General features: G+C 45.9%; 2 protein-coding genes across 5 annotated transcripts in view; one reads left to right on the forward strand and one right to left on the reverse strand.

Moving 5' to 3' along the window:
- Positions 1-2,998, forward strand: part of BMERB1 (bMERB domain containing 1) — a 123,340-nt gene extending 120,342 nt beyond the window's left edge. The window contains exons 5-6 of the mRNA XM_084763546.1: positions 126-208; positions 1,736-2,998. Coding sequence (XP_084619672.1) covers positions 126-208; positions 1,736-1,848 — 196 coding nt within the window. The 3' untranslated portion in view covers positions 1,849-2,998. The remainder of the gene's footprint in view (positions 1-125; positions 209-1,735) is intronic.
- An 8,426-nt stretch (positions 2,999-11,424) lies between these two features.
- The window catches only part of MARF1 (meiosis regulator and mRNA stability factor 1), a 47,786-nt gene continuing 45,149 nt past the window's right edge, over positions 11,425-14,061 (reverse strand). For all 4 annotated transcript variants that reach the window (XM_084763513.1, XM_084763512.1, XM_084763511.1 and 1 more), the window contains one exon: positions 11,425-13,932. In XM_084763513.1, the coding sequence (XP_084619639.1) occupies positions 13,691-13,932 (242 nt within the window). In that variant the 3' untranslated portion in view covers positions 11,425-13,690. The remainder of the gene's footprint in view (positions 13,933-14,061) is intronic.

Genomic DNA, 14,061 nt, shown 5'->3' on the forward strand with positions numbered 1-14,061 from the left:
ACAAACCTCAACATGTATCTTCTTACACTTAGCCTCCTCTTTGGTCCCATTGGCATTTTCCTTATTTCTTTATTCTTTATTATGACTTTATTTCCCCCTTCTTTTCTATATGTCTATCTTCCCAGGGAACAGGAAGAAGACAAGGAAATGGCCGATTTCCTGAGGATCAAGTTAAAACCTCTAGACAAAGTAACCAAGTCTTCAGCCAGTGAGTTCCTGCATGGTTTCCCCTCTTTTCCTATGACAGACAGAAGATTTCAAACAAGTAAAAGGCAGGAGGGCATAAGGCATGCTGCATAGACACAGCTTGAGCATGGGATGGCAGCAGGTAGGGGAGGCTCATGGGTCTGCAGCTCATGCCGTTGCCCAGACCCTGCCCCAACATGTTCTATGTTTAATGTTTTGCTACAAGAGTCTTGAAACTCTTAGTAACTTTGGTACAGGAGCCAGGGCTGTCATTTTCCAAAGCATAAGTGGCTGGTCCTGCCAGCAGCTGGCTTTTCATAGTCCCAAGTGATGTCTTTCATAAGAGGAACTGGATGGCTACTGTGGCCTTCAGGAGCTCCAGCTGCTGTTAGGACTGTAATCTGGGAGAGCCAGAAACACAATTCTGAAAATAATTCTTAGCTTTATGAAACACTCGGAGCAGAAAGCGTTTTGCACGAGACAAGTATGGGAATGCCTCATGTCCACCTAGATGTTACAGTGAGCAGGGATCCTATTGTCAGCGTCTCTCTTTTTTTGATGCAGTGTTTGGCAGATATTTCTAACTGCTACATTAGTAAGGGCTCTTAGTTGTAAGTAGATATCCTTTGCTACTGATGGTGCACATCTTTAATCCCAGTACTTAGGAGGCAGGTGGATCTCTGTGAGTTCAAGGCCAGCTTGGTCTACAGAGTAAGTTCCGGGACAGCCAGAGTTACATGAGGGGAGGGGGGTAACATACATACATACATACATACATACATACATACATACACACACACACGGGGGGGGGGGAGAGGAGAGAGAAAGAGAGAGAGAGAGAGAGAGAGAGAGAGAGAGAGAGAGAGAGAGAGAGAAAGAGTTTCCTTTAAAGACAGAACTATCTTGAGGAGACAGTGAATTAAGCATACTGAGATTCTTAAAGAGACAAGGAACAAAAGCTCAAGGTGAATAGAATGAAAAAGAATAAACAGACTTGCAAAAATACTAATCTCATTCATAAGACTGACACTGGAAAAAATTAAATAGGTCGAATAAGTAGACACAGTTGAAAGCATGCTTCATAAAACGGTAGGCAGTCTTGAGATTATTCATTAATCTAAACAAACAGCAAGCAGTGGAAAATACAACAGCTTCTGCAGAGAGGACAGACGGCAAGGTATAACTTACATCTAATAAGTATTCTAAAGGGGACAAATGGAGGATGACCAGTAGGGCCTTCTGAAAAGACAACATGAGGATTTTCCTAAACTGTAAGATCTGAACCCTCGGGTTGAAGTGCCTTGAACAAAATTTTCCATTTATCCTGTGCTAGGCCTGGAAGATAAAGCATGATGAGAGGAACTGACTAGGAGGTAGGCTGAAGCTACACTTGGAACCTAAAGAATTAATGACAAGAGGGTCCATTCTCCACACTGCCAGGACAAGGTCTAGCCATGAGTTGGGTTTGGGTTGGACTGCCAGTAGTGTAGTCAAGGCTTTCTTCTCCTTACCTTTCTCTCTTTCTCCCTCTGCTTTTCTATTGCTGCAGGCTCCCGGGCAGAGAAGAAGGCAGAGCCCCCACCTAGCAAGCCAACAGTGGCCAAGACAGGGCTGGCACTCATCAAGGATTGCTGTGGCGCCACCCAGTGCAGCATCATGTAGCCCCTATGTGGGGTGCCCTGGAGCCGTGGGAACCCTTCCTCCCACCCTCTTGTCCTCATAGCCCCCATTTCACAGGGGTCCAAGAGCTTTCCGAGGCAGAAGGGGTTAAAGGCAAGCCCATGCCTGCTATTAGGGGCTATGGGCATGGCAGGTGGGCCCAGCCACTGCTGTACAGAGTGTAGCAATAGAGAGCCCCTCACCGTCGCATGGCCCTCCCCAGAGCATGCCCAGTCCAGGAGTCTGTCTCATCATTTATCTAGCCACCAAGAAAGCCCCTCCCTTAAAACAGTATACCTTCACTTTTATCTAGGTGTATCTAATCTACCATGCGAATGAACTGGGAAAGGGGCATAACCCCCAGGTGTGCATAGCTGTGAGTTTCAATAATCTAGCACCATGTTGGACCCATCCCCCATCCACCTTCCCAGCTTTGCTGTCAGAAACAAGTCCTGTCCCCTGTTTGTCTTCTCCCAGGGACTGCAGCCTGGAGGGGTTCACACAGCCCACACACCTCTTAGGCTCCACTGTAACCACTTTCCTAGAGACACTGGCCTGTCTATGAAGGCTGAGCTTGTGTGTGGTATTAGGGTTACACCTCCTGCTCCCTCCCACCATGTATCTGGGCACAAGTTCACACCACGTGCGTAGTATCTGCCAGGCTCCAGGCTCTTCCTTGATTTGCCATGTCCAGCCCACAGTGGAGCAGGGTGGGAAGGTGTGGCCAAGAGCAGATCCAGTGCTTGGAGCAGGTAGCAGAGAGCTGCAAATACCAATGTCAAGGCCAGAATGGATGAGAAAGGGACCCAGAAAAGATGCCATCCCACATTCTCTTCACCCACTGAGGGCTGCTTCAAGGAGTACACGTGGGACGTCACCCTGCTGGCCCAGCACACATCTCTGTAAACAAGAATTGACAGGCAAGAGAGGAGGCCTGATCCAACTGTGTCCCATTGTCTGGTGGCGTACGTGAACCAGCCCCACAATTCCTCCTGTGTAACTTGATGTACATTTGCCATGGCCAGCCTGGCACAGCCTGTGTGACCTCTGTGCGTGTATGTGTGTTATGACTGGCCTAAGTAGTTAGCACCAGTCAAAATTTGCTGATGTGCAAACTATCCATCAGAGAAAATAAAAATGAAAAAAAAAAAAACCCACAGCATCTTATAAGTTCTTATCTTTTTTTTTGATTACGGACATAACTCATGTACAAAGGAAATCATTTTAGGGCTGATGAGATGGCTTAAGTAGTTGAGAACACTAGCTGCTTTTCCAGAGGTTCTGAGTTCAATTCCCAGCAACCACATGGAGGCTCACAACATCTATAAAGCGATCTGAGGTCCTCTTCTGGCATACAGACAGAGCACTCATTCATTTTTAAAAATATCATTTAAAAAGTACAGAAAGTATAAAAAAATGTAACCAATCAACTTTTCTGGTGAGCTCTGACATTTTGACATATTTCCTTAAGTTTTCTCAGACATTTCTTTTGTCATGATTCGCATCACATTAAAACATTTTACACCCAGCTTTCTTTTCAGTTATTATTATGCCCCTTAGGCTCCTCCTACATCACTAAAAGCTCTTTGTTAACATTAAACACCCTTCACAAATATTTATAATAGCTGCTTAGAACTCTATCTCACGGACATACTGTCATGTATTTAAAAAAAATGTTCTACATTTTATTACTGGACAAAACACACCCACAATTTAGACATGGCCGAGTCGAGCCGGGCGTGGTGGTGCACGCCTTTAATCCCAGCACTCGGGAGGCAGAGGCAGGCGGATCTCTGTGAGTTCGAGGCCAGCCAAGGCTACACAGAGAAACCCTGTCTCAAAAAAAAAAAAAAACCAACACACACACACACACACACACACACACACACACACACACACACACACAAAATAGACATGGCTGAGTCTCCAGGTTAGACATGCTGAAGTAAGTCGGTCTGGTAGGATGGACTGATGACCACGATTCAGCATAAACCATGGCCATTGTGTGAATCCTTACAGTCCCTGCTTCGCTCTCCTCCAGTGTCTTCTCTTGGAGTTCTACCAGATCTTGTTACCAGTTTTCATCTGAATCCATTGAAGAAGACACACACACACACACACACACACACACACACACACACACACACACACACGTCCGGAGTGGATCTGTAGTGTTATCACAATGGCTTTGGAGATGACTTCAGTTCCAGCTGTGGGACTTAGTATCTTGGTAGGGTGGACAGTGTGCGTCCGGGCCTGCATGCGGTCTCAGGTGAGTTTCTGCTTCAGCCCATATGCCACATCCTGACAACCTAACAGTGAAGATGCTCACTAGGGCATTTGTCAAAATACTGACCTGAGGAGACACTGTGTCTTCCTTCAGTATGCCAGAAGTAGAGTTCAGTACCCTAGAAGTAGTGAAGCCAAGCTATATGTGTGCCCTAGAACAACCACAATACATGGGCACAAAATGGGGGCTCAGCACCACAGAAACCCAGCCTGAAGTTAAGGGGTTCCCTAGGGCTTTCCCTGCCAATGCTATATATGGGCAGAGTCCCTCTTTGCTTCATCTAGTTCCTAGAAGCCTTGGGCCATAGTTGGCTTCAATGCTCCCATCCCTACATCTGTCCCCAGGCATTCTCCTCTCATCACGTAAGACACAAGTGATGGAGTTTAGGACCCCTTAACTCAGTCAGACCTCATAACCTCCATTAAGGCCACATTCTAGAGATCTAGCTGTATCACTCAGACTTTGTTGCTGATGCAAACATCTTAAAGGAGGAAGACTTGGGGTTCGTGGCTTCAGAGGGATCTGTCCATGGTTGTTTAGCAGCTCCATGCGCTTGAGCAGGACAGAATGATGGTGTGAGAATGTCAGAAGGCACCACGCCGCCCAGTAGGCAAGAATGGCTGTCTTATCTCACTTCCCACTTATATTCTATCTGGGCTCCCATCCGTAAGATGGGGTTCTTCCACATTCAGGGTAGGTCTCTCTCTAAAAATATCTTCATAGATGCAGAGTTGTGCCTTACTAACTCTCCCCCACATGCCTCTTAATCCAATCAAGCTGACATGGTGAGCCATCACAGGTAGACAGGAAACTAGGGTAGATGTTACTCAACTTCTTAGAGACTCTTCACACTCAACTTGAAACACTAAGACCACATAGAGGGCTCTCTATTGTCCCTTTCCCATGGAGACATAGCAAGCCAAGGGCCAAGAGCCAATCCCTCATAAATACCTGCCTCCAGTACTCCCACTAAGGTCCCAACAGACTTGCATTATATTCCTGCTATTCCATTATTGGTTTTGAAAATGATTATCTAGGGCCATCAGTAGGTAAAACTGCTTGTCACAAAAAGCCTGATAAAAGTTTCATCCCCAGATCCCACTACATTAGTTACTTTTTTTAGTGCTGTGATAAAACACTATGATCAAGGCAACTTATTTTTTTAAGTATTAATTGGGCTTATGGTTCTAGAGTACTAGAGGCCATGATGGTGCAGCGAAAGCGTGGTGCCAGGAGCAGATGAGACCTCACATCTTGAACCACAAACACTGGGAATGGCAGGGGCCTTTTGAAACTGCAAAGCCCACCTCTAGTGAGATACTTCCCCCAGAAAAGCCACATCTCCCATCTCCTTCCTCCCAAATGGCCAGCAAATAGAAAGCAAGTATTCAAGTGCACAAGACTTATGGGAGACAGATCATTCAAACCTCTACACCCACCTAAGAAAAAAAGCCAGATGAAATGAAAGGCATTCGCAGTCCTAGAACTCCTACATGAGATGAGAGGCAAGAACAAGATCTCACCCAGAAGCTCTTGGGTCAGCCAGCCTGAAATACACACTACAGCAGAAACAAGAGAGACTCTGCCTCAAAAGAGAGAACCACCTCTTGGAAGTGTCCTCCAGTGGGCACCTCTGCACACGTGCATCAACACTCAAGTGTATTCACACACAAAACTATAAAAGCTGTCAAAACAAAACAAGACAACAACAAAAGCATCTATTTGGGTTTTAAGCGGGGCAGGACCAAATGAAATTGAGAGATGATGCTCTCAGGTCACCAGGGCTACCACAAACCGGGGAACCCTGAAGACCGTAGGATCCTCCACATCCAGACGTGATCCTTTGTAAGGGGCATCGAGAACCCCATTCATTGTACTAAGTTACATAGTCACATCAGTTTGTTTGTATCTTCCATTGGCCACCAAGACAAATTCTGTTATTATCTCCAATGTGCAGTTGAGGAAATGGCAGGACTCCATGGCTCAAGTCCCATGGCATCTGGCAGGGGGATCATTATCATTGCTCATGCTCCTATATCCTTGAGAGTCCATATTCTTCTTACTGCATTTAAACACATCTCTCATTAAAAAAAAAAAACTTCTCCCCTCTCATTGCCATCTTTCTCAGCATCTTCATAGCCTTACTTCTTTAGAGGTGGCCATGGCCTTGCCATGTTCATCTTCCTAATCTCCAGTTGCCTTCTGAATCGACTTCTTTTCCTTTTGAGGCTGGGACTTGTACACATTAGTGCTCTGCTACCGAGCCACTGCCAAACCTCTTGACTCTATTTTAATCTGTTCTTCGACACTTTCTCAAGGCTAGCTCCCCTCACCAGGAGCACAGCCATTAGGTTACATCTGGCTGGTGCACAGTCAGCCTCAGCCTCTGGTGCCTGTGATACAGAGGGATGCTTTACCCTCCCTATTGTGATGCCCCAGTCTCTGGTTGTGCTTCCTACCTCCCAGGAGCATCTTTCCAGCCTCCTTTATTTTATTTAATTTTCTTCAAAACCTTTCTTTAAAAAACATTTATTTATTTTTATGTGCATCAGTGTTTTGCTTGCATGTATGTCGTTGTGAGTAGGCCAAATCTCTTTGGACAGTTATGAGCTGCCACCTGGGTGCTGGGAATTGAACCTAGGTTCCCTGGAAGAACAACCAATGTTCATAATCTTTATTTTATTTATTTATTTGTGAACTTTTCATTTATATTTACGTGTGTGTGTGTGTGTGTGTGTGTGTGTGTGTGTGTGTGTGTGTGTGTGTGTGTAGGTACCTAAGGAAGCCAGAAGAGGGTGTCAGAGCTCCTGGAGCTGGAGTTACAGGAGGTTGGGAGCTAAGAACTGAACTAGAGGCCTCTACCAAAAGGTACCTTTAACAGCTGAGGCACCTTCCTGGCTTATTACATGGCCTCTTGCCTCTGGTCAGTTGAACTCAGTTCTTAAACCAGCTTGGCCACAGGCTGTCTTAGACTTGTAGGTGTCCTGTTCTTGGCTCTTAAATGCTAGGGTTATAGACTTTCTAGTCTCCTCTAAAATTTCCTGGTCCTTGGGCATCCTTGGAAGTCTCTTTTCTCTCTTCTACTTCTCAAACATCTTGGATGGCCAAGTACACTCAAGACAGCTTTCTAGAGTTGTTTTTCAACCTGAGTCTCTCTCTTAAACTCAGATCTGTCCTGAATCTCCACTGGAATACAACATGCACATTAAAGTAGCATATCCTATAACAAGGATTGGCAAGCTGCCATCCAAGGCCTGCCTGCTTTCTGTCTTTGTAAATAAAGTTTTAAAAAACTTTATTTTAATTTTATGTGTAGGGGTGTTTGGCTTGCATGTATGTTGCTGCATCTCCTGTACACGGTGATTACAGAGGCTAGAAAAGGGCATTAGATTCCCTGGGACTGGAGTTATGACCGCTGTTACTGCCATGTAGGTGCAGAGAATTAAGTCAGGTCCTTTGGAAGGGCAGACCAAATGGCTCTTAACCATTGAGCCACCTCTCTTGCCCCTATAAATAAAACTTATTGGAAAAAGGTCAGTCTCACTCATTCACAGGTCATCTTTGGGTGCGCCTATGCTAAATGGTAGAGCTAGTATTAAAGAGCACATGGCCTCCAAGTCCTGAAATACTTACTCTCTGGGACTTAAAGATGAAATTAATCAACTTCAGGTTCACAGGATGGCTCAGCGGGTTAAGGCTGATTGATGACCTGAGGTGGAAGGAGAACTGATTCCTGAAAATTCTCCTTTGACTTTCACAGTCATATTGTGGCATGTGAATCCCCCAACTGCCATCTGGTCCCCTAGTAATGAATCTTTGGAAGAGTCAGTTAATTTGGTCTGACTTGGTCTAACTTGGTACTGTTTCTTCTGAGCATTTCCATGTTGGGGAAGGGTATCCCCTGTCCTGGATGTCCAGTTGCCCTGGACTTCTCTATTACTCATTTCCACTTAACTGCTCTATCTCCAGCACCTACTTCATAAGTATCTGTAGAAAGAATATGGACTCTCCTACGGTAGCTACTGTCGTTGCTTTGTCAACCTTTGCAACTACAACCACTCATTAACCTTTTATTACCCCTCATTCCTTAAATAACGTTGCACAGCAGCTACAGATTTTCACAGTGGAAGGACAAAGTCCACCACTTACCTCCTGATGCTGAGACCCCAGGCTTCCCTCAGTTTCTTGGCTCCCTTTGCCATCCTCTCTGTTGGCATATCTCCTAGCTTTTCACACACCACTCCCCCTGCCGAGGACTTCTCACGGCTCTGCCTCTAGACTGATCATGCTATGCTCTATAGCCGAAGTGATATTTGCAAAGCAGTGCTGTAACCAAGTCCGCTGCTTGAGACCCTCTTGGGCGTTCCCACAGGCCTAGCGGGAGAGTCCAGGGTCTTGGGTCAGCTGTCTCACAATCCAATCCTTCTTTGCACCCTCTTCCTAGTCCCTCTAGCTTCAGGCCTTGGTTCACACTGACTTAAGGGAAGGGAGACAAACTGAGCAGAAAGTGCCAGGGAAGAAGGCAGACTGAGCAGAGTGGTGCTCAGGAGGAGGTGCTGCACAGCACCCAGTCCAGCACTGGTGTAGAAGCCAAGGGCATGCTCCCTCCCACTGAGACACTGCAGGGTGGTAGGACCATCATGCCCAGTTGGTAGATGGAGAAACTGAAGCTCAGAGTGGGATAGTGATGAACTCAAGGTCACACAACATGTAAATAAGTGATGGAGTTGGGCTCAGGGACCAGGAGTCTTGAGCTTTCCACGCACAAGGAAGGTGAGCATCATGGCTGGGCCAGAGTGCTGAAGCTGACTTAAGAAATAGTCATCAGAGCCGGGCAGTGGTGGTGCACGCCTTTAATCCCAGCACTCGGGAGGCAGAGGCAGGTGGATCACTGTGAGTTCGAGGCCAGCCTGGTCTACATAGGGAGTCCAGGACAGCCAAGGCTACACAGAGAGACCCTGTCTCAAAAAACCAAAAAAAAAAAAAAAAAAAAAAAAAAAAAGAAAGAAAGAAATAGTCATCAGGAATGTTTCAGCTTGTCGACGTGTGAGGTAATTCCACTGGTTAATGCAGTCCTTGGCAGGTGCTGGGAAATGGATTGTATGCACCTTGTATCCTAGTGAGGGAGACAGAGGTCAACGAACTTGGAATCGGAACTGAATCTCCTTTAATAAGGTTAGTCAACGGGACAGAGGTTTCACCGTGGAGCTATACTGACCTGATTAAAACCCGAGTGGGGCTCTGAGTGAGCCCAGGCCACTGCCTTCACTTCTCTGCACCTCCAGTATCCAGCTTATAAGATAAGGGCACAAGAGGACTAGGGGGAGCTTAGAGTCAGGTATGTGCCATCAGCAAACCAGCAGACAGGAAGCTAGAGATAATGAGGCTGCTGAGCTTTGCTGTGTTTCTGAGAGTGGGTGCTCTCTCAAGAGGGGAGCAGGAGGGGTGGGGCAGGGGGTCCAGGTGCAGGGGTGCAGGGAGTGATACAGCTCTGTATGCCAAGGCCCCATGCCATGTACTTTCCCAACAGTCCTGTGCCTCTCTAGGGAAGGTCCCATTGTGATCTCTGAGCCTCAGCATCTGCTGGCATGAGGTTTGCCACATCTCTAGGTTCCTTCCCCGTCCATGACCTGGCACAGGGTTCAAGCCTCTCTTCTCCAGACAACCTGGATTCAAAGTTATATAAAGCCCCAAGACACAAAGAAAATCTTCCAGAATGTATATCAAGGGGTAAGAGAGTTTCAACCATGGCCACCTCCATGGGAGGAGACTGATGCATGAACTGGATGTCTTTCTGCCACCCTCCGTAACCCCATCCACTCGTTTCCTTCCTGTTTAATTAGAACACTCTAAGCCAGTGGTACTTAACCCTGTTAATGCTGTGACCTTTTAATAGTTGCTCATGCTGTGGTGACCCCAACCACAAAATTATTTTGTTGCTACTTCACAGTTGTAATTGTGTTAGTTACAAATCATCTAGTATTTGAGAGCCAAAGGGGTTGTGACCCACAGGTTGAGAAATGCTGCTCTAGGTCCTTTCAGACTCCCAACAAACAACTCAAGGTTCCCTCTCCAGGTTGAAAAGTTGCACGGACAACCAATCAGCTTCAGGTCCCACCTGCTTCCACCCAGCAGGCTCTTCAGGGACGGAGGGCGCAAAGATTTCTTCCTCCTTTCCTCCTTATAGGCCATAGAGAACCACCGCTTTCCTGCAGAGGCCGTGAGAATGTGGAAGGAGACTTCTCATTCAAAGTTCAGATTTTCTGAGGAAGGAGTCACAGGGATGAGAAGCTGGGGGTAGGCACCTTGTGCACACACATACATGAGCACGAACATGCACGCATTCACACAGGCCAGAGGTCACCAATTGGGTGTCAGGTGTCTTATTACTCTCCGCCTTGCTCTTTCAGCCAGGGTCTCTCAAAGAACCTGGCCCTTAGCAACCGCTAGGCCGGCCGGCCAGTGAGCCCCAGCGCCAGGGTCACAGGCCTGGCTGCCACGCCTACACAGCACTGCAGGTGTGTGCTGGAGATGGGCATCGTATTCTCATGCTTGTCTAGGCAGCACTTGAGCCACCTCTCCAACTCCCTCGTTTTCTGCACAGCTTGGCTATGGTGAAAGGTTTTGAAGGCACTGTCCAGTGGCCACTGGGAGCTGTAACACTGATTTTCCCAAATTCTACAGTGAGAAACAACTTGTCTCCTTCTTCCCATGGGGAAAGAGTTGGGGTGCTATGGGGATTCCATAGCTGAAACTGTGTGGGAAGTCTTTCTTTCCCAGACTTGCTTACTGGGAAAGCAAGCTTATCAGAGAATAGAAACCAGACATACAGAAAGTACATGGTTCAAAGGAAGAGCCCAGGGTTCATCCTAGCCAGGAAGATCTCTTCCACACGTGGAACAGGAAGCAGGGCCGCAAAATCCAAGTGGTATTTACATGGGACCAAGAGCCTAGCCACCTGCTTTAGCGCCCAGCATCCCTTAAATGCTACACCAGCTTACCTCAAGCATTCCAGACTGGCCTACAAATTGCTGTTGCTGACGCGACTTCCCAAACCCCTTTTTGCCTCCGCCTCCAGAATGCTGACATGGCAGACAATTTATACAGTGCCAGGAACTGAACCCAGGGCTTCATGAATACTGAGCTAGAACTCTACCAAGCAAGCTACCCACATTTCCAGCTGCAACACATAACATTTCAGGAGGGGTGAAAAGTTGAGAACACCAAAAATGAGAGCTGACTGGGCAGGTTTGTAATCCCAACCCACAAACAAAAGCACTCATTACAGATACTTGCTCATAAAGTTTATTCACAACTGTTTGGTCCCAACACACAAACAGCACTTGAACCACCAAAAGAAAAAAAAAAGTTCAAACAAAGTAGACAGTTAAGAAAAAGATCTTGTCCCCCAAGCCTGATCAAAGGTAAACGGTGCAAGACGGGAAGATGGGGAAGGAGGTTCTGGTGATAACTTTTGTCTTTTTAACAGATAAATCTAATCTGGTACATTTTTCCACCCAGAAAGAGTGACTCATCATCTTCATGTGCATACATCGTAGCATCATCATCTAAGCCTCTGCTTTAAAAAATAGTGATCGGACTGTCCACTATGGACATATCACAGACTCAGTGAGCTTCCATCGAGTTTTCACATCTTTAAACAGCAATGTTTAGCCACACTTGCTCCAGACACAGGGATAACTCCAACAAATGGCAAAGAAGCACCCACTCACTGCATACAACTATTCTTTGTTGCCCACAGAACCTTTGAGATGGCCCCAAGTGACTTTAGTGACACCTGGTGTTCTTAAAATCCATAATCCCTTCCGTGCTTGAAGTCTGAGTAGGTAAGCTGAGCCTCAGGCTGTCTGAGAATAAGGCAACTCACATCTTAACATTAACTTTATTACACTGCTTAGAAGCCTAAGGAAATTGCCCATGTGCCATTTTGCTTCTTATGTACTACATCTGCAGAGGAAGTGCCATGAGGCCTTGAAAAAGAGGTGCTATCAAGCCTCAAAGGAGAAGGGCTGCCAGGCCTGCGTAGGGAGTTCCTTCAGGCTTTGCCCAGAGTGTGGCGGGTTCCCAGGACGGCTCCATCTAGGTAGGGTATGCTCTGAGAACATCACTGAAGATCACCAGCTTCATTCAAAAGATTTTGGCAACAAAAATTCAACTGGTGAAAAAAATCTCTCTAGAGCCTTTAATTTGTGACACTGTATAAAAATGCTGGCTATGAAATCAGAATCCATTTTCTGGCTTTCTAGAAAAAAAATATAAACATTTCCCACCAAAGAAACCATCTAACTAGTGGAAGACTGTGCGCCAACAGGTTCTTTCTGCTGTACAAATGGATCTGCCTTTTTTTGCCCAACAAATACAATCCATTGTAAATGTCAGGCCTCTCCAACAGGTGTGAGAGGCCACTCATGAGTGGACACCTCAGGCACCCAGAGAGAAGGCCATTCCACAAGGTGGTGCCACAAAGGCTGGTTTTTCCCTAATGCCAACATTAGACACCACAAAACAAAAAACCTACAAGTGCTTTCAATATTGAAAAGTAACAGTAAGACCAGACACTCTTGAAAGATGACAAGACAACTAACATGGACACACATCTTCACATGGAGAGCTTCCCAGCTTTACAGCCAACTTTAAAAATCACAAAAACAAGGTTAGGCTGATCAACCTTGGCCTTCATATTACAGATAGCACTCCGATCTCTTCCTAGTGGAAACAGTATTGAAACCACGCCTCTTGAAGCACCTCGCTACTCAGCTCTGATTTACAGTTTATGCATTTGGTGCATAGTTTAAAAAAATCAGATTCTTACCAATACCACCTCTCAACACACAATAACGTGTGCCGTCATTCAAACACTGGCTTTAAATGCATTTCACCATGACACTGAGACCCTCGCCTTTCTTTAAACTGATCCTTGTCAAACTGGGACAGATGAGAAGGGAAGCGTGAAACAATTTTCTAGAAAGCTACTAAATGGAATCTCCAAATGGAAACATTTTTAAAAATTGGGATGAAGCCACACTGGTCAACCACAGACATAGTTACATAAAAAACAAGGCACACCAACAAGTCACCTAGAAGCCAGTAACTTTCCAGTCAGTTTGAAAATGGCTCTCCTGCTGCTCACTCAGTGTGTGACCCACAGGTTCAAGCACATGCTTGACTTCTTCAACAACCACAACTCCATTTACTTAAACAAAAGACAGAGGTTGCTCAATGGGAGTCAAGCCACTTCCTTCCAAATGATTCTGGCTCACTTCTTCTCAATCACTACAATTTTTAAGTCTAGAAAATTCTGGTAAACGGGTTCCTTAATGAAGGCCAGAGTTCTTTCAAATAGCTGAGAGGAATAAAGAAAGAAAGGAAGAAAAAGTTCAACTGAAAGTTCAAAAGGAACAGTGGCCAATGGACCATCTATGAAAGTGTCTTCCGGGGTCAAGACTTAAAATGAGGTTTTTAAGCCCATTTTGTGTGTAGAGCAGACAGTTTCCTCCCCCCCATCCTAATTTAATTTTGTGTTCAAAATGGGAGTTAAAGCTTGGTTACAGGTGCAAAAGAAAAGTTGGCTGCCAATTTGACTCTATTTTTGGGCTGCTTTTTGGCTGGGCTTTCCACTGCATCCTTGCTGAACAGTGACTTGGGGGCTTCTGAGGAGGGGCCGGGAGGAGCAGGGGCAGATGCTGGGCTGCAAGGTAAGGAGTCACAGGGCACATTTCCCTTCTTTACTGGTACTGGAATTTCTGGTTTTTCTTCTTGTTTTGAAACTAAAATGCCTAGAAAGACAGAAAGGTAAAGAGATTTAGTTCTAGGGCTCATAAGAAGTACTGGCTTCTGGTTCATTTGTATTTAAAAAGCAAAAACAAGCTTATAAAACCCCACCAAAGCCAGGAACCTGAGGCAGG

The sequence above is a fragment of the Acomys minous genome (genome assembly GCF_964271855.1).
Source record: "Acomys minous genome assembly, chromosome: 16".
Lineage (NCBI taxonomy): Eukaryota > Metazoa > Chordata > Mammalia > Rodentia > Muridae > Acomys > Acomys minous.